Source organism: Corylus avellana, chromosome ca1 (assembly GCF_901000735.1).
Source record: "Corylus avellana chromosome ca1, CavTom2PMs-1.0".
NCBI classification, from domain to species: domain Eukaryota; kingdom Viridiplantae; phylum Streptophyta; class Magnoliopsida; order Fagales; family Betulaceae; genus Corylus; species Corylus avellana.
Window position 1 is genome coordinate 3,601,394 of NC_081541.1, and position 26,808 is coordinate 3,628,201.

At 36.5% G+C, this 26,808-nt stretch overlaps 3 protein-coding genes across 4 annotated transcripts; 2 read left to right on the forward strand and 1 right to left on the reverse strand.

The window, feature by feature from the left end:
* The first annotated feature begins 7,531 nt into the window (after positions 1-7,531).
* On the forward strand, positions 7,532-12,673 carry LOC132164316 (autophagy-related protein 13a). The gene is made up of 4 exons (XM_059574811.1): positions 7,532-7,867; positions 8,169-9,799; positions 9,912-10,093; positions 11,957-12,673. Exons 2-4 carry the CDS (start codon positions 8,474-8,476, stop codon positions 12,267-12,269), a joined length of 1,821 nt encoding a protein of 606 aa, XP_059430794.1. The 5' UTR covers positions 7,532-7,867; positions 8,169-8,473; the 3' UTR covers positions 12,270-12,673.
* Positions 12,674-13,614: 941 nt separating this feature from the next.
* Positions 13,615-18,388, reverse strand: LOC132167653 (uncharacterized). The gene is made up of 8 exons (XM_059578667.1): positions 18,184-18,388; positions 17,990-18,063; positions 17,709-17,790; positions 17,375-17,425; positions 16,253-16,353; positions 15,314-15,467; positions 14,960-15,190; positions 13,615-13,967 (listed from the first exon to the last, which is right to left on the reverse strand). Exons 1-8 carry the CDS (start codon positions 18,307-18,309, stop codon positions 13,848-13,850), a joined length of 939 nt encoding a protein of 312 aa, XP_059434650.1. The 5' UTR covers positions 18,310-18,388; the 3' UTR covers positions 13,615-13,847.
* Positions 18,389-18,706: 318 nt separating this feature from the next.
* On the forward strand, positions 18,707-26,363 carry LOC132189693 (uncharacterized). Of its 2 annotated transcripts, XM_059604464.1 has the most exons (7): positions 18,715-19,589; positions 19,697-20,008; positions 20,161-20,444; positions 21,890-22,921; positions 23,561-23,729; positions 24,071-24,228; positions 25,892-26,363. In XM_059604464.1, the coding sequence occupies exons 1-7, from the start codon at positions 18,986-18,988 to the stop codon at positions 26,132-26,134; spliced, it is 2,802 nt and encodes a 933-aa protein (XP_059460447.1). In that variant the 5' UTR covers positions 18,715-18,985; the 3' UTR covers positions 26,135-26,363. The 2 variants fall into 2 exon arrangements, with proteins under 2 accessions (XP_059460454.1, XP_059460447.1); XM_059604471.1 differs by lacking the exon at positions 25,892-26,363 and having other exon boundaries at positions 18,707-19,589; positions 24,037-24,143.
* The last annotated feature ends 445 nt before the right edge of the window (positions 26,364-26,808 follow it).

The following is a 26,808-nucleotide window of genomic DNA, read 5'->3' on the forward strand; positions in this document are numbered from 1 at the left end:
ACGTTTGTGTGTTTATATAGAGGCGCAAACCCGTGTGTCCAGGTTCAATGTATCTAGTTAGTCCTTTTCTCCAATTTCGTTAGTGCTCACGCACCCCTTCTTCTATTTATTCATTTTTCTTTCCTTCTTTTATTGGGTATTTTAACATGCATAAAATATTTATTATAAAGTAATTACAACTTAATGTATCAGTTCATATATTATAAAATAATTAATAATTAAAAATTAATTTTGAAATTATTCACTAAAGGAATAATTCAATTAACTATACACCTGCCTTATAAAGCGGAAATTACTATATCCAATTTTTCTCTCCTTGTAGACCGGTAAAAAAAACTGTTTAAATTGTTTAGAGTCTATAAGAATTATCTATTTAAATAAATTGCTGAACAAATTAACATATATTTAGACAGATGATTCTCGTCCCATATAAACTATCTTAGAATGTAATAATAATTTGGACAAATAATTACTGAATATCCCAATCTTTAATTCTATAGTAAATATCTTTGTACCTCGTACATCAACGTGGAAACACGCATGTTGGGCAAATTGAGAGGTTGTTGGTTGCGTTACGCAAATAATATGGGAATCGCTATCAAACCCAATTAATAATAATGAAATAGAAAGAAAAAAAGAAAAAACAATTAATAATAATAAACCGAATCTATTGACTTTCTACCACCCACGACGACAAACTCTAGCGCCAGGGTCCTTCCTGTTATTATCGTTACTGGGACTAAGATCTTCTTTATATAATTCTTAGGAACTGTTTCATACATAGTTTTTAAAATCTCAATTATTATTTTTAATTAAATTAACACTTAAATGACTCAAATTCTATTTTAATAAGTAAATTCTAATAATTTAATAACTAATAAAAATTATTTCTAATACCATATTAAGTTATCAAAAGTTTAAACTAATAAAAATAAGTAAATTTAATTATTTAATTAATAATTTATTAATTATAATTTTTTTATGTTTAAAATATATAATATTTATGTTCGTGCGTCAGGTAAAACTTCTTAATCCTAATCATTTAATTTTATATCAAATTCAGGTCGAGTTGTTTTGTTGATTGTATGGTTTTCATCGATTATTGAGTCTTGTTGGAGCTCTCCCCCGTCCCTTCTGGGCCTTCCCCCTCTTGTAATTTTATTTTCTTTTTACTGAATTTTTTATATCCCTTAAAATAAGAAAAGAAGAATTATTTCCGATTTATACTTTAGCGTGCTGACATCCAAAGTGCGCTGCAACTTTTGTTTGTGGGTCAACTCCTATACGAGTGCGCTTTCGTAATCTGTCCTTTTTTTTTTATTTTATTTTTTACTCCTCTTTATTATTATTATTTATTATTGGTTATTTTAATAGAATATCTACCTTCTACTTTCTTCTAGGTTACGCGTATCATACTCGAGCCGCCACCCATGACAAATTGAGAAGTTGCGGTGCTTTATACGCCAATAATATGGGAATAGCTTACGATTAGGCGATTATATTAAACTAATCTAATTACAAGATAAATAATTATAGTTTATCCCTTTAAATTTAAACTTAAATAATAATATCTCTCAAATTTTGAATTTTTGTTTTAAAAAATAAAATAAAATAAACATATTATTCTTTTGTGGTTTTCCTCTCTTATGTTTTGGCCAAATTTGGATTTTTTTGTCAATAATTAAGCAAAATACAATGTTCATGGAAGCAATTGACAGAAAAATGGTGTTACACAGCCCGAATCACAACACACCCACGTCTTGATTTTGAACTCATAAGCCATCATCCCTATTTGTCCAATAGAAGAAAGAAAAGGGTGAGGATCTGATCCTAAAAAAAAAATTAAAAAAAAAAAATTTTGAGGAGTATTATTTTATGTAATTATTGAGATTTGAGAAGTTTCCTCCATTATCTACGGCATGTCGTGTCACGTATAACTTGTGGTGTCTCCAATCCCTCCTTCCTCATAAAGAGGCATTGTGGCCTCTAGTCAGAGTTTTATATACTTTCGTTTTTTATTCCCCTAGGGCGGTTTATTAAATAATTAATTTAACTTTGGCTTCTTAGTTTTTTTTTTTTTTTGGTAACTTCATTCTTTAGACTCATGAATTACCACGCGATTTGATAAATTTTATAAACTTTAAAGCCTCTCAATTTGAACCTCTGACATTTCAATTGTAGTCAATTTGAACATTTTCGTCAGATTTTAAATGTTAAAAGTAAGACAATGACGTTTATACCCCTAACTTTTTTTATAAAATTCGAAATTTTTTTTTTAAAAAAAAAAAAAAAAAAAAAAACGAAAATCATGCATATTTTGGTCTTTTTAGGTATTCTCGTTAAAAGTTAACGGCTAAATCTGATAGATGTAGGGGTATCAACCCGGTCCGGTTTTCCGGTTTTGGCCAAAACTAGGGTATCCCGGTTCTTGGTTTTGGGAAACCGGAACCGTGAATCGGGTCCCGGTTAACTGGGGTCTCAGTTACCGGCCAGTTTCGGTTTGCACCCAATCCGGTAACCAGTTTTTTTTTTTAAAAAAAAAAAATTGTTTTTTGGCTTAAATTAATTTTTTTTTGACAAAACAACCACCAATTCTAGATAATCAAACAAATCCATACCCAAACCAAAACAAAAATAAATTCATTTAGGTAGAACAAAGAAAGATCTCACGAAGTAGATATGAGCAAGCAAGTAGTTGGAGAAGGATTCCAACGATCGACACCAGTCAATAAGTAGATCTCATTGTCGATAACAACGTACTAAAATTACATCAAGATCATTGACGGATGTGACTATGAGAAAAAACCTCATTTTTTTCTCTCCTCTGCCCAATGCTTTTTATTTTTTTAATCTTCTCGGTAAAATAAAAAAAAAATAGAGTGAGTGGGTGCCTGGGTGGGGAAGTGGTTGAATACTGCTGGTAGAGAGATAAAAGGGGAAAAACTAAATTAAAATAAAATAAGTGGTGGGTCGTGTGTAGGAAAAGAAAGAAAGAAATTGTAAATTAATAAAATAATGAAGGTCAAAATGGTAAATTAAGCATCAAACAAAATTCCACTATTACCCGCACTTGTTTATAGCTTTAAGGATAAGATATATATATATATACCCGGTTAGTTTCGGTATTTCCGGTAAAAATCGGGTGCCAAAAATTGAACTAGCTTTTGGTTTTTCCCAATCGGAACCAGAACTGGCTTCTCGGTTTCTCGGTTTTCTGGTTTCGATTCTAGTTCCCTGGTAACTTTTGACATCCCTAGATAGATGGGATCAAATTGATAAATTTTGAAGTTTAAAAACTTGTCAAATCGCGTGGTAATTTAGAGTTTTAAAGTGAAGTACTGCTAATTTTTTTTCTCTTAGCGAAATGAACAAAAATATCAAAATAACCAATTTAAAAAATAAAATAAAACAAAAACAAAGAAAAGAAGGAAAAAACCGGTCCACAACCAGTCATGCTTTGGCTACGGCTCCTTGTTTTTAGTGTTTTTTTCTTTTGTTGTTTTACTGTTTTGGTAAATTTTATAATAATATAAGAGACATTTTACATGTTAACGGTTTGATTAAACCAAAAACTCTAATGACAGGGAATTGAAAGGAACTAAAAAATAAAACATCCACAATAACTTTTGATAATTTAAGGGTGATATTGCAAAATTCGTAACAGTTTAAAAGATTAAGTAAAGTTCATTCAAAAAAAATAATCTATTCCACTTTGATTAAAGCTGGTAACCTTCTTTAACTAACCCCATCATATCAGTTACTTTTATGAAGAGAGTGAGATAATTTGTCGTTTTGGACATAATAATGCAATTGTTGTCCCACTACTTGGACTTTGATTGCTTTTTAGGGATGAAGTTAACTTTAAATTTAGGGATTAAGGATTAAAATTTGTTGTGAGGGATCAATTGGTAAAAAGTACCTTAAGTTATATATATATATTTTTTTACCTTAAAAGATTTTTTTTGTTGCCATAAATTTGCTTTTTTGTCTTGTAATCTGGAGGGACATGGTCTCTGATGCTTTTTTTTTTTTTTTTAATTAAAAGGATGAGAATGGGTGACCACTGTAGTTTCATTCCTTAGGCGTGACTATCGGGGTTTCCATCCACTGTGAAATGTCTAGTTTGAGCCATATCTACTGCCTGGGAAGGCGAGCCCGTCACCACAACCCCACCAAAGTGTGAGCTGGTAGAGCCTCTTCATAGTAGCATCTAGTCTCTGATGCTCTTGATGCTGAAAATACTTTTTTTTTTTCCTTCCTTTTTAATAATAAATGAATTTATGAAGATGTTAACTAATTACTCTCTTGCAATAGATATAAAAATATCAAATTTTGTTATGACTTATGAACCAATATTGTTCTAACAAAACTCTGATTACATTAGAACCGACAAATTTGGTTGTCAATATAATAACCTTTTTGTCACTCGAACCCTACAAGGGTCCAGCTCAAAATGACATCTAAAGAGAATATCCGAATATAACCCACAGAGGCTTTATGGGTCAGGCTCCCCATTGCCCATTGAAGAGTCCCAAGAGGTCACGTAAACTTAATTTATGAGTCAGCCCCTAGGCCCTAACTTTATCTCATGTCTTTGTCCATATGGGGATTGAGAAATACCTTACTTTTTGAAATGAACCATCCAAAATCTGATTGCAAATAAATAGGGGTCGAAGAAGAAAAAAAGTTGCTAAAAAGTGTAAACGACTGATTTAGGGTGATCGAGCCACTTCTTAATCAGAAAATAGTTCGGCCACTCTTTCATGATCAGTGACAAGTGATTAGGTCACCTTCAAATCACTTTCAATTCGACCTCCAATGTTTTAATTTTTGCAATGCACTCCCTCAAACTTTCAAATTTTTGTAATTTGATCAATTTTATCTCAAACTTTCATATTGCCCCTAATTTTTTTTTTTTTAAAAAAATCAGGGTGGCTTTGCCCATCTGGCCATTTTCGCATATCCAAATTTTTTTATTTATTTATTATTTATTATTTTTCATATAAAAAAAATTATAGGCAATATGAGAATTTTGAGATAAAATTAGTCGAATTGCAAAAATTTGAAAATTTGGGAGAGTGCATTGCAAAAATTGAAACATTGGAGGTCGAATTGAAAATCGCCCAAAACTTTAAAAAGGGTAAAGTGTAATTTTTCTTTATCTCAATTATAGAGCTCTTGCAATCAGGTGCAACAAACTCAAGGGTTGCATTTCCTATAGTGTCATGCTCAAAGAGGAGAAGAGACAGAAAAAACTTGAAGGAAAATTATGAGAGGAGGGCCCTTACCCTAACAATTTGCTCGAACAAATGGGCCTTGTTTGGATAAGAGATTCCCTCTTACAACAACTTCAAAGATAAAGGGGGTAACGATAGGACTAGAGATTTCCAACAGAAGATATGTGGATTGTCTGGTTTTTTTCTTCGTTCTTGTTTTTAAGAACAAGCAGCGACAAATGGTTGTACAATCTCGTCAGTGAAATTCACGTGAACTGTTCCAACAGGCATACAAATGAAACTCATTACATTAGGCTAGGTTTATGAGCCATCAGATGTACGAAAATCATTATTTATTTATTTTTGAGTTTAGTTTATTTCGATATAAAATGTTTTTCTTGTTTTTTCGGTGTTAAGACCAAAAATAAATAGTGGTAAAATTGAAAACATTTTTAATTGACAAGAAAAACATTATTTAATTTATGTAATTTTTTTTTTTTAACCCGTAAATAGTTTTCAAGTTTTAGTTTCTATTTTTTTGCAGTTCATTGTTCGTTGTCGTCGCAAATTGCCTTCACTGCCAACCAATCCACCTACCACCAGAGTTCGCTGAAATTTGCCACCAGTGTTTATTGGAAGTCACAGGCCATTTTTGGTAGCCGTCGAAGGTCATCGACCATTGTCATCAATAAATTCCATTAATAAATGCCGTTATGGACGACTGTCACTGGTTTTCAGTATAAGTCAAATGTCGAAAAATATTTTATGTCGAAACAAACGAAATACATTACATGAAATAGACATTAAAAAGTTAGCAGAAGCCTAATGGAATGATCTATTTAATAAAGATTGATAAAATTTATTTCTTAAAAAATAATTTAATAAAAAGTTATACTTTAAAGAGCTCTCGAACATTTTTTTCCCAAAAGTAACAAGAAGCTCATGGGTATGGAGCAGAGTCCGGAAAAAATTTCGGAAAGGCTCTCTGCTAAAATAAGTCTCACGGATTCGGGTTGACTAGACGAATCCATCAGAATCCGGGCTGACAACTGGCATGGTCTACCCTCATTGAAGGGCCTCTTGTTGGGGAAAGTGGATGAAGCCCTTGGCCCATTGTTTCTCTTGTGAAAGGCCCAGACAATCATGAATGAGAATAGGTTTAGTCTTAGAGAGAGGTTGAGTCATATTTTATTTATTTATTATTATTATTATTTTTTTTTTTGTGTTTGGTGTGATAAAAATAATAGTAAAATCAAAAATAATATTTGTTTGACCATAAGAGTTTCTTTTGTTTCAAAAAATGGTTTTTGTTTTAAAATTTTGTAAACAATTCTTGAGTTTAAATTTCTCATTCTCAAACCGTCACCACTGCCAGAAGTTGTCAACTATTTTCCGCCATCGCTCATTTTCTGTACAAGTCAAACGCTGAAAAACATTTTATGGGAAATCATTTTTCTAAAATATGATTTTTTTTTTTTTTTTAATATTTTCCTACAAAAAACATTTTATATCGAAATAAACAGAGCTTTAGTTTTAGTATGAAGTTACGAGCTTAAATGATTTTCTTTTTTATATAACTATATGATTACCTTGTGCTAACAACATGGAGCATTTGAGTTGCCCAATAATTAAGTATTAAGTCAAATTGTATTAAGTCGCTAAAGAGATTCAAATCTCCGCCAACAATGTAGAGGGAGAGAATATCCACTTATTAGTTGAGGCAACAATAGGAAATACGGTTAGGAGATCATTATATTATTTGTTATACTAATAATTATGTTATCTATGACCAACATGTATATGTAATCAACAACTTTTTTTTCAATGGGTAATTCAATTTGGGGATCATGCTTTATAAAGCGGAGATTGTTAGTTTAAATCATCTTCCCCTCTCATGTGGACATCTTCACTTAGTTATAGTATCTAGTTAATTATAGTGGATGTGTATTTTTGTCTTTTCACTTTTTGAAATGACAAAAATACTCATTCACTATCTATAATTAATTAGATATTATCCAGTTTAAATCTTAATTAAGAAATTGATTGGATATCAAATGAATATTAAATGATAAGGGCATAAACCCTAGTGTTTCATAATATATGAAGAGTGGAGAAGCAAATTTTATTTATTTATTTCTTTTAAAAAATACATGTAAATTGTAAATCCAACATGGGCTTTGCTAAATTAGAGGCCCATAGAAAGTTGACAGCTGCCACTGCCGAATGGAGCAAAGCCCATAAACGTATTATTTTTCTTTTTTTAGTTCGCCTCTCTTGCCGTCGCCGAGGATATCTTGTACAGTAATTGACAAATTGTCATTTTCTATGTATTTAGAAACCAGACCGGGTTGGACTTCTATAGCAATTCAGTGGGAAATTGGAGAAGGAATTGTTGACGTCGTCTTACCATTTTGATGCTAAAACTACACGACAACACTTCTATTATGAGCCTGAATTCCGTACCAGATACACAAAATAATGTTAATTCAATGCAAGAAATCTATAAGAAAAGCAAAATAAAATAGAGAGAAAAAGAGAGGGAGTGGCTTACACCACGACTCTGTTTGCTCTACGCAATCCTTAAATTGTTGCTGTATTAAGCCCTGTAATTGGGTTGGATAAATTTCGTTTCGTTTCTTCGTTATCTTGGAGTAAGTTTCTTATCTCTGTGTTTATTTTTTCTTTAAGATTTGCTGTTGAATCAATGTGTTTTGAATCGTTTGTTCGGTAGCTAAGATCTTTATCCTCTTGATTTTTTGGACACCCAGTTCCTTGATCTGTTGCTTTCTCCAGTTTTCATGGCTCATTTATTTGCATGATTTATTGCCCAAATTAGTTTTTTTTTTGTTATTATGTATGTTTGTGTTTTTCTTTAGAGATTTGATCTTTTGTGTGTTAATCTGGATATGGGTAACTTGGGTCATTGATTTGTTGCTTTGTCTGCGTATACAGGTAATGGAGAATCCTTGAATTTCCCATTCATCAGCGTTTTCCAATCCGAGGTACACACACATCAATGGATTAGAGAGCTTCGTTTGTTTACAGATATTTGGCGTTGTGTGTTTGTGTTCATTTCTTTTGATCCGTGAATGTTTGAGAACATATTATTAGTTTTTCATGCAAAACTATTTGAGAATTCATGTTGGTTCTCGGTAACTAAGTTTGGCGAAGAGTGGTATGGATTGTGTTTGTGATGGAAATGCACTGTGAGAGGGATTGGGAATTGGGGATGTAGTTAGACATTTCTGCTGAGAAAGATGGATCTACATGGTAATTCTCAGCCCGAACCGGGAAAACTGGAGCAAATTGTTTACCAATTTCGAGTAAAGAGCTTGCACATGATTCTAGACTCGAGGGTGCCTTCTCTTCGTCGACATGATCGTAGTGGTGACCTATCATCGGCTTCTCGGGCGAGAAAGAGTGAGAGATGGTTCAACCTAGCACTGGGCGACCGCCCTGCAGCTTTGGATAATGTAAACTTCTGGCACAGAAGTCCGATGGATCCGATGATAATTGATGTAATACTAGTTCATGAAGGGTCTAAGTCTACGGGGGAATATATTGAGACAGTTATAGAGAGGTGGGTTGTTCAGTATGAATATCCACGAGTTGTGGCTGCTCAAACCGGTGAAAGTTCTGCCTCTTATAAGAAAACATACAAGAAGTCTATAATACTTTTACGGGCTCTTTATTCACAAATGAGGCTTCTCCCAGCATATAGGATCTTCCGGCAGCTAAGTACATCAAGTCAGACTTACAATTTTGATATCATTTACAAGGTCTCTTCATTTAGTGATCCGTTCTCTAGGGCGGATGAGGAAGTGATGGAGGAATACAGTTTCACTCCTGTAGAGACATTCCCTGGTCACCTTTGCATATCCGTGACATACCGTACAACACTATCCGATTTCAACCTCGAGCATTCAACCTCGTTGCTGCCTAAGATTATTACAGATTATGTTGGTAGCCCCAACACTGATCCTCTGAGGTCTATTCCCTCTTCAGAGAAGGGTGTTCGTGCCATTTCCTTTCCACTGAGAGGAGTACGGGCTCCATCTCCCGGGCCATTTCAACGCCCACACAGCTGGACAAGTGGCTTCCACAGAGCAGCTTTTTCTGCACAAAGTCAGCCCATTGTTGGATCTCCACCTGCATATCGCCCATCTCCTATGCAATATGATTATCCATCTCCACCTACTGATATTTACGGTAACAGAGTTCAAAATTATAGACCACCAATACACCAAAAGGCTATCAGTTATGATGATTATCAGCTTTCGCCTCCATTCTCACCATCCCCATCTCCGTCTTCCCCATCGTACATTGCCAGTGGTAATCCTATGCAAAAACGTGTACGTCCAGAAACTGCCCCTGTAAGTATACCACTTCCAATCACGGGCAGAAGTTCTAGACACCTTTCTCCCAGTTCTTTCGATCCAAATAGAAGTTCTCTTCCACCTTTATCTCCTAGAAGCAGAAGGGCTGATCCTTCATCACAGGAGTCTCCATCTGGTATCACGTCTTTTAGGAAAATAGAGGCTTTAAGGTCCGGAGAAGTGCAGAATCATTATGCTGGTCACAAGGTAGTCCTAATTTTCCAATCCAGATACTTTTCTAGTTCTACATTCCCACTCCTGAAATTCAATACTTATTTTTGTGGTTATCTAATGAGACCAATTATTATGTGCTTTGTAGTTGATCAGAGATAGCAAAGATGATTCAGGGCGGTTTTCAGGATTGTTATCTTCCAGTGGCTCACCACGTATTGGATTTTCTAGAAGTTCCAGCAGATTATCTTTCCAGGATGACATGGATGATAATGACTTCTCATGTCCTTTTGATGTTGATGATGTTGATACATTGGATTTGCAAGCCAGGTACTTCAATTTACCTCATAATTATAGTTATAAAAAAGTTCATAAACCATCCATAGAATTGGTATCAATTTTGATGCCGGTAAGCTTACATGTATTCGGAGGTTTTATCCTTTGATTACCCAGCTACTTCACTTGCATTCAATGTTATAGTTTTCCAACTGTTGGTTATAGGCTTGCAACTTCTTGAACTGCTTGTTTAGTTGATGTTGAGGAAGACTCTGGAAAAGAGTGTTGAAGAAACATTATCTCACGATCTTGATGTGCATTTTATGATTGAAACTAAATGATTCAGTTGGGTTGGGTCTGATCATCATTCACTGGGAGCAATTATGCTTGGGCTTTCTCTTCTTCTTCTTCCTTTTTCTTATTTTTAATTTTTAATTTTAATTTTTGTTACTACTTTTTTTTGGGGTTTAATCTAAGTTGAGGGTTGCATTTAGACTAGGGAGTAGGGACGCCTGTAATTTGATCTTGAGCTTGTTAGATGGTAAAAAACTTATGTAATGGAAAGAAGTAAGGAAGTGGAAAGGAGGAGGAAGAAGTAGTAAGGAAGTGGTTGTGGATTATAAATATGGCAGCGTGTGGGGTGGGTGATGTTCTAATGATGTTCATAGGGCATATCGATTGGGGATTTGAAACAATATCAAGAGGGGTTGGGAGGAGTTTTCTAATCACACTAGTTTTGAGGTTGGTGATGACTTCACAAATAGATTTTGGTATGTCGTGTGGTGTGGGGAGTAGGTCCTCAAGGTAGCTTTTCCGGACTGGTTCAGTTTGTCCGTTGTAAGGATGCTTTAGAGGCATATCTTTTGAAGTTTTCTAGTGACTCTCATAAGTGAAATGTTAGCTTTCTCAGAGTAGCTCAAGAAGGGGAGCTGGATCTTTTCATTGTGTTATACTTCTGATGATTGCATAACCAGAAGTAGCAACATCAAAAGCTAAGTTCTAAGTGGATGCAGAGCAATGTTCTGTTTTTCAATTCTGACCAGGAAAGTGTGAGTTGTGAAAACACTCTCAGTCATACTTGTTGCTGGTCAAAATTGCTTTGTGGAGTGGGTCGTTTTGTCAGATAAGGTTTTTGGATGAATCTGGGTTTTAAATACTTCCTTAAATACTTCCCTTCTCTTGAGCGCATTCCACACCGAGTCCAGGCAAAGCCTATCAAGCCATTGGCTCCTTCTTTGTGTTACCGTACTCGTCCATCGTGCATCTGCTGGTTGCATAGGTGTTCTGTTCTTTATCTGTACATGGGATTCTCACTTTGGTCCCTCGTGCATGGATGCAGCCAAAATCCAGAGGTCTGACATGTTGGATTCTATTTCTCTTTCACTTGCATTGCTGGCAACAATTAGGGATTGTAATTTACCATTATGCACTTGCCTAGGTATTGTAGTCTTAGTGTTCATGGGGAATGGCACTGTACTAGCAATGCACGCTGGTAGTCTTGTTCAGTAAATATTATCCTTGGTAACGGACCTTTGTTTTTTAATTTTTTTTTTCCAGTATTTACTGTTTGGTGACCTAATCTTTCCAAATTTTTTCCCTTGTTCCTTATTTAGTATGGTAAAAGTGATCACTATACTCTGATGGGCAACATATGATCTCTGGTTTATGGGCTTTGAGGATTTGTCAAGACTAGATTTTTTTGGAAATAACGTTTCACTTGTTTAAATTAATCCGTTTCAGCAGTTATTGCTTGTGCTTGAGTTTGTGGTTATGTAATACTATCTCTTCCAGCCTACATCATTTTCTTAGGCTCTAGATTTGTATTCACAATTATTTTATTGCCATTTTACAAATATGCATGATCTAAAGCTATAGTACCATTTTGTTTATACTTTGTTTAAAAATTTGGGTGAACAGTCAGAATCTTGATGGGAGGAAAGCTTCCGAGTTTACTTCACAGTCATTGCCAATTGGTAGAAAATCGCAAGATGCTGCTGTTGGCGTTCTTGTTCACATGCTGAGGACTGCACCTCCTCTGCGCCAAGATTCAAGCTGTTACTCATCCCATTCCATGAAGACTGAACCCGAGGGAGGAATGGCTACAGCTTCCGGATTCTTTATGCCTCGAAAGACGGCCGATGCACTTGACGAGCTCAGGAGTTACAGAGAAATGAAAGACCTTCTACTCTCTAAGAGTGGAACTCGGGTGGTTAGCAAAGAAGAAGCTTGAGCCTGCTGCTTTGATGGGTTCTTCTTTGTTTAGAGAGAAACCTGAGGTCCTAGGAGAAAGGAGATTATGTAGTATGAAAGGAAGTACTGACACCATGGTTCTTAGGTTTCAATAGACTGGGAACTTCAGGATTAACAGATTGTGTACATATCATGACTGAGAATAGTCATTGCACTTTCGTGATCATTGCTATGTAAAAATATTTATGACCATTATTGTGTTAAAAATGCTTACAGGTAAAAGTTCAACTCTGGTTTGCTGCAGCCAGCAAATTAAGTTGACTTTCAAGATTTCAGGAAGAACAGAAGTGTAAACAATAACAATAAGCTTTTATACGCAATGAGTGTGAAAGCTGCTGTAAATTCTTTGCATTAGACACGGTGGAAGCTCTGACAAGTTACTTATAGGCTGTTGGAATTAATATTCTTGTTTTTTTTTTTGGACATAATTACTGTTTCTTAAGCATGATGCTTACAATGCGAATAATAACTCAAACAAGGTAAGTCCAACAAATAATCAAAAAGACAAAATAATAGAGTTGTGGACCTAGGTTTCATTCCATGACATCAATTTTACGATATTTTCAGATTGTCCTTGATTTTTCTTTGTTGGGAGTGGGTAATGCCCTTGGAATCGGGTTGAAAGGGCCTGAATGAACCTTTTTACCCGAGTAGAAGGTTCACTCGCCCAAGCAAGTTGGTCGGGCTCCCTTACTTGTGTAAGGAGCCCTACTTACAATACTTTACAATTTTCTTTAGTCATCCACTTTGGACAATAGATTGTAAGGGATTTCAATCCAAAAAGAAAGAGAGCTTAGAAAATAAGAAATTGTTTACATCTCTCAGAGGACAAGCTATTTTATATTGTACGGTGTTAATTAGGGTTTAGGGTTAATTGGATTAAAATTATATTCTGTCTGCATCAAACATCAAGAAAATAATAAATAAATAAAATTCAAATATGTTTTATGCCTAAATAAATATGGCCTTAAACGAAAATCAGAGAAAACAAAAGCTGCAGGATACGAACTTAAAAGAAACATAAAATTGAACTTTTGAATAATGAGCAAGAAAACTTAAAACAACAAACTTTAGACTTTAGAGTAATGCTTATACCATATATATACCACACAAATATCCCACAAATATCTCATTATGTTGATGTGATAGTGCCAATTCACCTTTTGGATCAACCCTTGTTAAAAAAAATAAAAAAATCAAAGATAGATTAGCAATGCCACATCAGCATAATAAAATACTTAATGAAATATTGGTGTATTATATGGAATTACTCCAAATTAATCTACCCAAAGCATGTTCTTTCTGCCCAGGCATACAATCCTTTGTCCAAGACACGTTTATAAGATTTTTTGAGAAGAAATAATTATTTGCGTTCTTTGGAAGTTCTGAATGAGGTAAAACTACCCAATAGTATTGCAGATAATTTGATTTTGAGAAGCAATACTAACTTTGTATAAAAATCCAGAAAGTGCTACAGAGTATTGTGTAATTGTAGATAACAAACAAATAAACAGGAAAAACTCTGTTCCCAGTGCTTGTATAGGATGATAAACTGTAATTAATTTTCTTGGAGTAGTTTTGAACCATCAAAAGAGAACAGGTGCACTGCGTTGTTGTAACTAATTTCTGCAAGTTCTTCCTTGGTCATATCAAGAAAGGATGCAACATATCTGAGCACCTGCAAGGAACATAAAAAAAAAAAAAAAAAAAAGACACTATTTTAACCTTGAGAGTCATATATTTACTTTAACCGAGTATATCACAGAAAGAAAAAAATCAAACAGACAGCCTCGGGTCAGCACAATGGAAGAATTACCCTAAAAAGTGAAGTGAAAGCAAGTTCTAGTACTATACATTATTATGGAAGAGCCATGATTGCCAACCCAAAGTAATTTCATGAAGCCCAAAAAAGTTTCTTTATTTCAACTTCACCTATAATCCATGTTTAGCACTAGTAACTTGTACAACAACAAAACACAATTTATTTATTCCAAACACCCTCAGAAAGTGAAGTGAAAGCATGTCCTAGGTAGTATACATGATTTTTTTGATAGGTAAACACTACTCAATATCCCAAATAGGATTGAACTAGTGGCCTCACCCTCCGCCTCTGATTTATACATTATCAGCATAGCTTTAGTAATTTTTTGGACCGAAAAATGCTCTCATCATTCAACTGCTTCAAGGACCATCAAAATCAACACATGAGAGAGAGACAGAGAGAGAGATTGTTTTTTGTACTCCCTTCTATCCTATATCCAAAGTAATAGAAATGGATCTTTTTTTTTTTTTTTTTTTTTTCTATTCCTACAAATTTACTGTAATTATCCACATTAGTTTAATATGCATGTATCTTACCACCAAATATTGGGAATAGGCCCAATCCTACTTCATGAATCTCTAATTCGCTAACTGTCAAAAAGCTTTTGTAGTTTTTAACTTATATAGAACGTAAGTCTTTATCTACTCTGCCTTTTTACACCCTTGTCATTTTTTCTACTTCTACATGTGTCAAGCTGCAAGGAAGCAAGCCAAAAATTACAAATTAATTTGGTCTATTGTTAAGAACAGGTAATTAACCAGTCAAAAAAAAGATGGCTATTGTACGAAGACAGAATTGCAATATACTAGTGCATTCAAGGAGTGAGGATCAAAGCAAGGGGCGCGTACATTCTGAATGTTTGCTGGATGATTCATTGTCTCTTTTGGCAGTGTTGATGCATCTCTTACAGCATGGGACAGATTACTAGAAGTTCCAGCATTTGAAATTAAATTTCCCCCATGCCCTTGGAGCTCTTCGGGGATGGAAGGGTCTCCGTCGACCATAAACAGTGAATCCGGTTCTGACTTTGGTAGTGCGTCAGGTGCATCTGACTCCAATAAAATCCTTTCAGAGGGTACCTACAAAAGGAAATTGGACTTCCTAAAATTTTCTGCATTTGGAATATTTAAGCTGTAGGAACTCATCAACCTTAACTTTTTCCTCTTCTTTTAATAGGAAAAATTGAAATGAGATTAACTTACTGTCCTTAACATTTTCTTTGCTTTTCTTGCTTCCAAGGACATAAGATATCCAGAGAATGAAAAGTAAGCGCCAAGCTTGGCAAATTCTGGTACCATTTCAGCCGAGCCTAGGTATGAATGAAGAATAACACCAACAGGAAAAGGTCCCATGGATCTGAAGATATAAAATTAAAAGGAAAGAGGGCAAGTGATTGTGAAAAATAGAGTGGTACAAGCTACAATTACATCAAGATTTGAACTGCTTCAAGCCTAACTTTATCTGGTTATTATACAATAGGATTGAAATTATCATAGGAGAAATGCAGAAAGAAACAATAAGTCATAAAAACATCTTAAAGCAGAATTTTAGAAGAATAGCCACGTCCCATTTATTAAGAAGCCAAATGCCTTTAAGGCTACACAACACCTCCTTGCAAGCACAAATATCAGAAGACTTTTAGTTGATATTAGATCATGAACAAACAGGTCCAATTTGGGTCCTAACAACCTAGAAGAGCCCAAAGCAAATGCTCCTAGCCCCGATCCAATGCCCACATGCTGGTGTACAGCCAATTTTAAAAGTAGGAAGTTTGGGGGATATTGCAATTTGGGTGTAACTTTGAGGAGGAAGAGCGAGGAAAAGGGGAGGGGGGGAGTTAGTATAATGTCCCTAAAATAAAAATTTGCAAATGCAATCTCCAAACCACAAGTCCAAAATAAAAAAATAAAAAAAAGAGTAAAAACCCTCAGCATGAAAACCTGTTTCCATTCAAGAAACCACTATGAAACAACTAATGCATCTCTCTGATTTGTATTTTAGAGACCTGACCCAGAAATCAAGGACTGCAATAATCTCTTTAAATCCCATTGGTTAACACCATATAACTTTTTGCCTTTTATCCTCCTAATAATCCTGAAGTAAAATGTACATACGAATAGAAATATCATTACGGAGCATACTTCATTATCTTAAGAAGATCACCAAATGCACGAACACAATGGATGGATGCTGGTCTTTTAAACTCTATTGCAAGCAGAAGTTGTTGCCGAAATACATCAATCTGGAATAAATAAATTTAGAAATAAACATTCCAGTAGCCATCACTAAAACAAAACAATTTATATTGTATCAAAAAGTTCAGAAAAAAGAAAAAAAAAATTAAAGAAACAATACTTTTAGTCATCCAACAGATAGTTCGAGATAGAAACTGCAGACGATGATGCAAGGAATCACTAAATTAGAAGAAAAATAAAATCTATCTTTGGCCTTTTTACAAGCACTAAAATGATTGCATCCACATGCCAAGATCAGAGTAAAAAATATTTTGTGTCATTGAATTGGAAGCTCAAGGGATACATAAACTACTAATCTAGGTAATATTTGTGAATTCGGAGTTTTGATGGTGATGAGTTATAAAGCCTGTGTATGTGTATCTTTGTTTGTATGCGGGTGTTGGCATCCATATGTTATAAATTACTCAGAAACCATCAAAAGTGGCATGATGAAATGCAAATAATTCAAGAAATTCCAGGAGCAATTTGCATCCTAAACTAATTAAGCTTTGAACAAATCCTTAAACACAGATACCACTAATTGTGGTAAAAAAGGCAATCTTGTCCTATATTAATACAAGTTTGAATCAATTACAAAAATTATAACTACTTGGAAAAGGAGGTCTGCCCCTCCATCAAATAATAGTTATCAACAACCAATCCATACGCTCCACTGAGGGGTGTTAGAGACTTGTAAAAATACACAGGGAAGAACTCCGTCAAGCATCACCTCAAAACAAGTGTGCTGGACCAAACAAAAATTAAATCTGCATAGAGGTAAATCCAATGTGCTTTCCACTAAGAAGAAATAAAATTAAGTTGTCAATTTGAGAGGATAAGTTAACTATGGCAAAACATGTATGAGAGGGACTCAGACTGGCCCTTTGTTCTGGTACGCCTAACATTGAAAAAAAGAAGAAATAAACCACTCATGGATTTCAGCTTAGCGAAGGATGAGAAACATCTAGACCCATGAAGAGAGAAAAACTTACAGAAGCATTGAGCAACAAGTATTTGGGATAGCAAAACCTGATCTGTGAAATCAATCTCTTTTCCCCGTGAACCTTTGTCCAAACCAATCTGAAAAGAAAAAAGTTCAAAATGCATGTTTTTAGCTATAGTTACAGTGTTACACCAATAATTATGTTATATGAACCAATATGCCTAAAAATGCATGTTTTTAGCTAAATATATATTTTTAAACCAAAAGCTTACTAAACCGGTATAAGTGACCAAGGAAGCAACAAATTCCTTCATGAATCCCTGTCCTAAATTTCACAATATTTTTCCCATTAAAAAAAAATTACATATGTAAATAAAAAAAAAAAAAAAGAGCAAAAGGAAGGGGAAGAGAGAGAATGACCTCGCCAACAGCAGCAGAGGGAGTGCGCTCAAGGCACTCCTTTAACATGTTGAACCAGTTGGGAGTCCTCTCCGCAACATACCTGCAATATAAAGAGCATCAGCTAAAGTGAAGGCCTAGGAGTTTCACGCATTATCTAAGCAGAAACAACAAACTTAAATGGTCGATATAACATAATTAGACACAAACGTACGGTCTAACTCTTCTGGGTCATCAACAAAGGATTAACATTTTCTTCAAAAACAGGAAGCAATCAATCAATCAAGTAACAAATTTCTTACCAGGGGTGGAGCCCAAAGCAAGGGATCACACTAGGATAGTTCTCACCCATCTGTTTCACCAAATCCCAGTCTTTCTGCAAGAACAACACGCCATAACTAGAAAAGTGCCACCACAAGCAGCTAAAAAGAAAAAAAAAAAAAAGAAAAAAAAAGAAAAAAAAAAAACGAACAGAACAAAATGGGTGCTTGTGTACCTCGGAAACGCCATTAACGGCAAAGCGAACAACTCCAGTGTCGATTGCTTTGGCAATCAGCTGGGGCGCCTTACTCAATATTCTTGGGTCTTGAAGGTGACAGTGTGCGTCGAACAATTTCATCATTGCCTCTCTCTCTCTCTCTCTCTCTCTGTGCCTCTCACCTCACCGCTTCCAACCATGCCAGCACTTACGCTACTGCCACTGCGGATCGTAGGTCCCAAAATACCGGGAGCCCAAACCAAAACCCAAAATCCGAATCTCTCTGGCCCAGCCCACTTCTTGGTAAAGTTTGTGTCTTTATTCGTCTTTCTTAAATTCCAAAAAGAAAAAAGAAAGACGAAAGAAAATGGGAATTGCTTTATTTCAATGGCGGAGGGAGGAACACGTATTGCGAAGCTTGAACTTGGGACTATAACGTTCAAAATCTTCGGCTCCACAAAAAAGAATAACCACGAACAAAGGAAGGACAGAACAGTAATAGAACACGTTGGTGTGCCCAGCAGCCAGTCAGCGGGAGAGGCAGCCCCGGCCACAGAATCAAGCGCAGCCAATCACAACACGTCTCTGGGTATCCCCGGACGCCATTCTATTGCCACGAGATAACGACCTCGTTGCCATTTCAGTTAGCGGCTCACAGTGAAACTTTCCTCTTGGAATGCTGATTAAGCAAATTGGACCGAAATATCTCGCTTTTTCTCCACTATATCTAAGTTTCCAGAGGTGCCATTTCGGGGGTGGGGGGGACTCTGCCGCTCAACATGACTTCGCTTCTTGGGAAATAGGAAGTAGAAATTGATTAATGGAGGCGAAGTCATGCTTTTTATGCGAGAGGTTACCGAGCAGCTTCAGTCTGCGGTTCTGCCACAATGCGGTGCCTGTGCCGCAGTTGTCTTGCCTCTTCAACCAAAAGCTCATTCGAAACGACGCCGCCACGAAGAGAAGAGGAGGCGTTCGCAGCAACAGAAAGAGCAAGCCGGACATCCTCAGAGGCAATTCGGCGGAGGCGTTCCCGGCGAAGAGCGTGCGGGGTTTGAACGAGAACGGGGACCCTCTGGGGCGGAGGGAGCTGGGGAAGAGCGTGGTCGGGTGGATTCGAGAGGGAATGAAGGCCATGGCGTCGGACTTCGCGTTGGCGGAGGCGCAGGGGGAGTTCCCGGAGCTCCGGCAGCGGATGGGCCCGGGCCTCACGTTCGTGATCCAGGCCCAGCCTTACCTCAACGCTGTTCCTATGCCGCTCGGTCTCGAGGCCCTTTGCTTGAAGGCCGGAACTCACTATCCCACTCTCTTCGACCACTTCCAGAGAGAGCTCCGGGACGTTCTCCAAGACCTCCAGCGGAAGTCACTCGTCCAGAATTGGTCGGAAACCGAGTCGTGGAAGCTCCTCAAGGAGCTCGCCAGTTCAGGTCTCTCTCCCTCCCTCCCTCTCTTTTCCAATTTCTAAGCATGAAACTCCGAAAAAATAAATCAGTTTCTGCTTAAGTTGGCTGAAATCGATGGCGTGTGATTTCAGCTCAGCACAGGGAGATGGCGAGGAAGGTGGTGCAGCCGAAGAAGAATGTGCAAGGTGTGTTAGGGATGGACCTGCAGAAGGCCAAGGCTATACAGAGCAGGATTGATGAGTTCACGAATCGAATGTCTGAGCTGCTTCGATTAGAAAGGGATGTTGAATTGGAGTTCACACAGGAGGAGTTGGATGCTGTTCCCACACCGGACGAGACTTCGGATTCTTCCAAACCCATCGAGTTCTTGGTTAGACATGGCCAGGCTCAGCAAGAACTCTGTGACACCATCTGCAATTTGAATGCTGTCAGCACATCTACAGGTCTCTTAGTGCATATATACACATGCTCATATACATGTTCTTAATTGTTTATATGTCAAGTAATTGGAATTAATGAATAGCAGCTTTCAATTTTACCCTCAAGTTCATGGAGTTTGTTATCTTAGGAGGATGGAATTGGACTTTGTAAGCAGGATTAGGTGGAATGCATTTGGTATTGTTCAGGGTTGAGGGGCACCACCGGTTACCACCAACCACCCTTTCTCCCGGAGACATGGTTTGTGTGAGAACATGTGATAGCAGGGGTGCAGTGGCAACTTCTTGCATGCAAGGGTTTGTCAACAACCTCGGGGAGGATGGATGTAGCATCAGTGTAGCTCTAGAGTCTCGTCATGGCGATCCCACCTTCTCAAAGCTCTTTGGCAAGAGCGTGCGCATTGATCGTATCCACGGATTGGCTGATACTCTCACATATGAGGTACGTCCACGAATGGCTGCTTTCTTAAATTTATCCCTTCTCTTTTATTGTTTCTTAAGGCAAATATTACTTGAAAGCCCAACAGCATTTTGAGTTGCAATTTCAGAAATTCAACCTGAAACAGCACGTGACAGGGCTACCTTTGTTTTATTATTTATTTATTATTTATTTTATTTTTATATATATATATTTTTTATTTTTACCTTGTTTGAATTCAAAGTGGCCCACTTTTCTCTGATAATATTGTTGAAAATGTTATAAAACTTTGCCAATCTTCATTTCTAGCAGCGAAGGGAATGTTATGGAAGAAAGCCATGCTTTTTCTTATTCTTAGGATTTAGAGCTAGTCTTTTTGCTGGAACTTTCCAGAAACTACATCCCATTACATCTCCAGATAGAGTTGTGACGATCCTGACTCCCTGAGTGAGAGAACTACAAGGAATGCATATTGCAATGACGATATCCCATTACTCTTTCTGTGTCTGCATTAGACCTTGACATGCATAGAGATTAGAGAATGTGTATTTATGTTAATAATGCTGTAGCTTACATGGAAATTGAGACAATGAAGACTATTATGGTTACAAAATTTTTGAAATATAAGAAATGATAAGCTTGTTTTTGTTCCTTGAAGAAAATAAAATTTGTTTAAAATTAAATGATGTCGGGCTGAAATTTCATATTTTCTCATCAATAGCTTGGCTTCATTGTTTTCCTATTGTTAGTAATTTTTTATGCTACCATTATTACTTTTATAGCAGTCATGAGTCCATATAGTTTTGCATAAATTATGATGTGGACAATTATTTTTTCAGTATATTAAAGATGTTACCTCAAAACTTCCCAAAGGTGTTCCATGAGATTAACTTTCTAATGAGCTAATAGGATATATACTAGGGCTGAGCAAATTACCGACTAATCGACTTCTGACCAACTTTTGACCGACACCTACCGTTACCAACTAGATGGAGGACGGTAGGCGGCATGATTTTTTTTATTCTGAATTTTTCGGTTCGGTAGGCGGAAGAGGTTTTTTAACCAAACCGACTTTATTGACCGACGTTCAGCCGACTTTACCGACCGCCATTCGGTTCGAAATGCGAAATAAAATAAAATTTGGTGGAATAAGTTGGTGAAATAACAGACTTTATTGACATTGTCGGTTTGAAAAGCGAAAATACAATTTTTCTACCGAAACCAACATTACCGACCGACGCTCAGCCCTAATATATACTACCTATATAAGGCATAGGCACAAAAGCAAATGATTCTTGGTGTCTTCATCCATGCGACCTACATGAATGCATTGATCAACTTCTTTTTTCCAACTGGAATAAGTTCTCATTCTTCTGGTTTCTACATTTTTTTTTTTTTTTTTCCCCTTATGGTGCTCATGCAGTTTAACTTACATATTTACTGCATTGTTATAATTTTATTTTGTGTAGCGCAATTGTGAAGCCCTGATGCTGCTTCAAAAGAACGGTTTGTGGAAGAAAAATCCTTCGATTGCAGTTGTAGCTACCCTATTTGGAGACAAGGAAGATGTTGAATGGTTGGAGGAGAATAATTTGGCAGATTGGGATGAAGAAGAATTGGACGGAGTGTTGATGACTGGAACTTTTGATGATTCACAGGAAAGAACAATTGCCTTAGGTTTGAATAAGAAGCGACCACTATTGATAATCCAAGGGCCACCTGGTACTGGAAAGACATGTTTGCTGAAGGAACTTATAGCACTTTCTGTTCAACGAGGTGAAAGAGTGCTTGTGACTGCACATACAAATGCAGCTGTTGACAACATGGTCGAAAAACTATCAGATATTGGTTTGGACATTGTGCGGGTCGGCAATCCAGCACGTATATCTACAACTGTGGCATCAAAGTCTTTGGCTGAAATTGTGAAATCTAAGCTTTCCAGTTTTCAGGCAGAGTTTGAAAGGAAGAAGTCAGATCTAAGAAAGGACCTCAGTCACTGTTTAGAGGATGATTCTTTAGCCGCTGGCATACGCCAGCTCTTAAAACAGCTGGGGAAGACACTAAAGAAGAAGGAAAAGGAGACTGTGAAGGAAGTACTATCCAGTGCTCAAGTTGTTCTTGCCACCAACACTGGAGCATCTGATCCATTAGTTCGAAGGCTGGATACGTTTGACCTGGTTGTTATAGATGAAGCAGGCCAGGCAATTGAACCGTCTTGCTGGATCTCAATATTGCAGGGAAAGCGCTGTATTCTTGCTGGTGACCAATGCCAGCTCGCTCCAGTGATTCTATCTAGAAAAGCCTTAGAAGGTGGTCTTGGAATATCACTGCTGGAGAGAGCTGTGACTTTGCATGACGGAATTCTTGCCACCAAGTTAACAACACAGTATCGTATGAATGATGCAATTTCCAGTTGGGCATCAAAAGAAATGTATGATGGATCATTGAAGTCCTCCTCGACTGTCTTTTCTCATCTTCTTGTAGATTCTCCATTTGTTAAGGTATCATACCCATCCCTGATCTCTTCCTTTCATTTTTCACATTATTTTTGGAGATTTTTCAATTCAGGCATATAGCTGCTAAATGAAATGCGTCTTGATTTTTGAATCCTTTTGAGCTTCTTCCATCATCTTGTGCTTGTGTTTGACCTCTCAGCTGAATGAACAGCACTTAGGTTAAGCCATGTTTCCTGTTTTCGATCTATTATGGTGTACGCACTGGTTTCGGTTTCTCAAAGTGCTTGTGGACTTTTTAAAATTAATTAAAGCTTGAGAAATTTCTTATCACAAGCTTCCTCTGTTTTTTTTTTTTTTCTCTTTGAAAATCCACATATTATGCGCATAAACCTTTCATTTAATACAAAGTGATTTAGAACCGCAAATGATACCATGTGGACTATTAAGTTCTCTTAAAAGCCTTTGATTGCGTCATTGCCAAAATTATTGTTGATAAGAGGCTTTTTACCTTGTTTGTTTTAGTTTCGTCCTTGTATCTTTTTTACTTTTAATGTACAAAGTACCATCTTAATATTTTTTCTATAAATTCTACCTAGGTGTTTCTCCTGTATATCTGAGTTGCGTTTTTCAATTTTAATGAAATTTCGATTAATCGTAAAAAAAAAAATCTATAAATTGATGCAGCCCACCTGGATAACCCAATGCCCACTGCTGCTGCTTGATACTAGAATGCCATATGGAAGTTTGTCAGTTGGTTGTGAAGAACATTTAGATCCAGCTGGCACAGGCTCATTTTACAATGAAGGGGAAGCGGATATTGTTGTGCAACATGTCTTTTCTTTGATTTATTCTGGTAAGTGATTTTGTGCTAATATATTCCTCTACTCTCGTTGTTATCTTAGACTCAGTTGTATGATGAACTATTTGAGACACATTTTTTACTGAAGCTGTGCATTTTGTATGAGAAATACTCAAACTTGCAAATTATCATTTGAAATCCCTGTAATCCTTCTTATACATTCATGCCTGATGGCTTAACTTAAATGAACCTAAGATTTAAAGGCAAGTTTGCGATGTTAGGTAAAATAATTATGTGCCCCATTTGTACTGGTTGATTGATTTTTCTGGTTCCCTTATGTATTCCCTTTCTGGGTAACTAGGTAAATTCATGTTGATTTTAAATCAATTGGGCAGGTGTTAGCCCAAAAGCTATTGCAGTACAATCTCCTTATGTAGCTCAAGTACAACTCCTGAGGGATAAGCTTGATGAGCTTCCAGAGGCTGCAGGTGTTGAGGTTGCGACAATTGATAGCTTTCAAGGACGGGAGGCTGATGCTGTAATTATATCAATGGTATGATTTTTTCAGCTAATGTTTGAAGTAAATGAGTAGTATTTCCCTTTTTTACGCACCTTTCAGAAACCTTATACTTCATCTTCTACCAGGAAATAAATGCTGCTTTACCTAGTTTTCAATTTTACTTGTCTCAAAAGATTTAATGAAATATACATATTTTGGAATGCCAAATCAGTTTTATGGTGTTTTCGAACAAGAGTAGTGAAAGAAGTAATAAACATTTAACTGTTATAGATGACCTATGACACCCCAGAAAATTTGTTTTATATTGGGTGGGAGGATTGTGAAGGTGTTTAAATTGGCCTACATTGGTTACTTACTAGGTGAGACAGTTATTTAAGTAATTCTAGGAATCTCCAATTATAGCTTTGACTAGTTCTTTCGGAGTAATAACATAAATGTGACTAGTACTGTCCATGGATGGTGACATGACCTAGGGTAATGCTAGAAAGAAGACCCCATATCCTCCTTGTGCTTCCCAAAATTGACGTGACTTTTAAAACTACCATTGTATCAAATCCAATAATCATCTATCATAAATCTAATGTTGATTTTAAAAGTCACATCAATTTTGGGAGGACACAAGGAGGACATGAGTCTTCCTTTTAGCGTTACTCCTCCACATATGAGAATTATAGATAAGACAGTACTATGAGAATTATTACTTATCAAAAAAAAACATATGAGAATTATAGATAAGAGTTAAATGTTGCTAAGCATAATTAAGTTCTTGACAATACTCCCTTCAAGTTGGTACAGCTAATCGTGTACTAGTGGAGGAGGTCAAAGGAGTAGGGGAGCTGGGCTATAAGGTGAGTGCTTTGCCCCTAACATACCTGAGTTGCCACTTGGAGTATTGTGGAATGGAATTATAGAAAAGGATATAGAGGCAATCAGCTGGGTGGAAGAAGTTATTTTTGTCGTAGGGGGTGGCTTCACTCTAATTAAAATGTTTTCATGGTTGGGTTTATACAAAGGGATAAGTGGTGGTTGGGAGTTTTCTTCGAGTAATACAAATTTGCAATTCGTGATGTTTGTCAAGTCTGCTTTTAGCATGATATATGGCGTGGAGAGGTTGCTCAAAAGATCTCTGACTTGTATTTCATTGCTTTGCATAAGGACACATCTATTGCTTCGAATTTGGATGCCTTTCATAAGATTCAAAAAATAGAATCTTAGGTTTGCAGAGAAATTCATGACTGAATTGGAATTAGTTGCTTCTCTTTTCTATTTATCGTAGCCACACCAGTTTACAGGTGGGGAATAGGATAGAATATGTTGAAGTTGAGAAGAGATAGTCTGGTTGATGCCCATTCTTATCATGGGATAATATTTGGCAGGTTAAGACGCCTTAAAACGTTGCCTTTTCGATTTTAGTTTGGACTGCAGCCTTAGGAAAAGTTTGAAGATTGGAATCTTGTTAAGAACAAAAAAATAATGTGGATTGGCTTTGTTTGTTTAAATACAGTTAGATGATCGCTATTTGCATATTGTTAAATCACTTCCTTGGTCATCGGTGCTCTCTCTATGCGGAGCGGTGAGGCCCTAATTTTGATATTGTCTAAAAAGTCTTCTCAAAAGATATTTGTACTGAAATTTTTTCTCTACTCATGTTTGTATAACCTACTGATATATGGTGCTTGTTTCAATCTTGTATTAGGTGCGGTCAAACACTTTAGGAGCGGTCGGATTCCTTGGGGACAGTAGGCGGATGAATGTCGCCATAACAAGGGCACGCAAACATGTAGCAGTTGTGTGTGATAGCTCAACAATATGCCACAACACCTTCCTGGCAAGGCTGTTGCGTCATATCCGCTATTTTGGTAGGGTGAAGCATGCAGAGCCTGGCAGTTTTGGGGGATCTGGACTTGGCATGAACCCAATGCTGCCCTCCATCAGTTAAATTTGCATGGGGTTTCTCTACATAATTCTTCGACTGGTGATTATTCTGAAGCACAACAACTGAAATGCAGATGCCTGCTCTCTTTTCCTGTCAGCATCTATTTCCATCTTAATTCATGTACAGCAGGCCTCCATTTGGTCCACAGAAAAATGTATTATAGTTGCGTAACTATCCATTGATTAATTTGTATATAAACAACACACATTTTCAATTCCTGATTTGTATACAATTTGAGTGCATCAAATAGCAGGGAAGAGATGGTTATATGTATATAACCATCATTACCATTAGCTAGTGAAATCTCTTGATGATGATGTACCAGACCAAGGATCACATCACTTTTTCACTAGCCATGGGAAGCCTATAATAGGTAGAAAAATGTTTGGGGGTATTACTATTTTTACTATAATTTTCTTATAAACTCAAGTAGCAGCATCTTCATGGTGAAAAAAGTTGAGCAACAAAATTTGACAGATAAAAATTTAGTTATATAGTGGTTGTCGTGATAAATGACACATGGATTGATAAATTAGTTCGTAAGGGACTTCAAGTAAAAGTTGTATCCTTAGCAACGCGCTATTATTAATGTTAAACTACCAAAAGTCAAAATGGATTTAACAAACTTCCAAAATTAGCTTGAGTGGATCATAAATGTGAAGGATATCTTTTGATTT

Coding starts and splice junctions, on each gene's coding strand:
- LOC132164316 (XM_059574811.1), top strand. CDS start 8,474: ATGGATCTACATGGTAATTCTCAGCCCGAACCGGGAAAACTGGAGCAA. Junction 9,800..9,911: donor ATCATTATGCTGGTCACAAG/GTAGTCCTAATT, acceptor TGTGCTTTGTAG/TTGATCAGAGATAGCAAAGA. Junction 10,094..11,956: donor ACATTGGATTTGCAAGCCAG/GTACTTCAATTT, acceptor TTGGGTGAACAG/TCAGAATCTTGATGGGAGGA.
- LOC132167653 (XM_059578667.1), bottom strand. CDS start 18,309: ATGATGAAATTGTTCGACGCACACTGTCACCTTCAAGACCCAAGAATA. Junction 17,426..17,708: donor CCTCTGCTGCTGTTGGCGAG/GTCATTCTCTCT, acceptor TTTTCTTTTCAG/ATTGGTTTGGACAAAGGTTC. Junction 15,191..15,313: donor CAAAGAAAATGTTAAGGACA/GTAAGTTAATCT, acceptor TTCCTTTTGTAG/GTACCCTCTGAAAGGATTTT.
- LOC132189693 (XM_059604464.1), top strand. CDS start 18,986: ATGGAGGCGAAGTCATGCTTTTTATGCGAGAGGTTACCGAGCAGCTTC. Junction 20,445..21,889: donor CTGATACTCTCACATATGAG/GTACGTCCACGA, acceptor TATTTTGTGTAG/CGCAATTGTGAAGCCCTGAT. Junction 24,229..25,891: donor ATGCTGTAATTATATCAATG/GTATGATTTTTT, acceptor ATCTTGTATTAG/GTGCGGTCAAACACTTTAGG.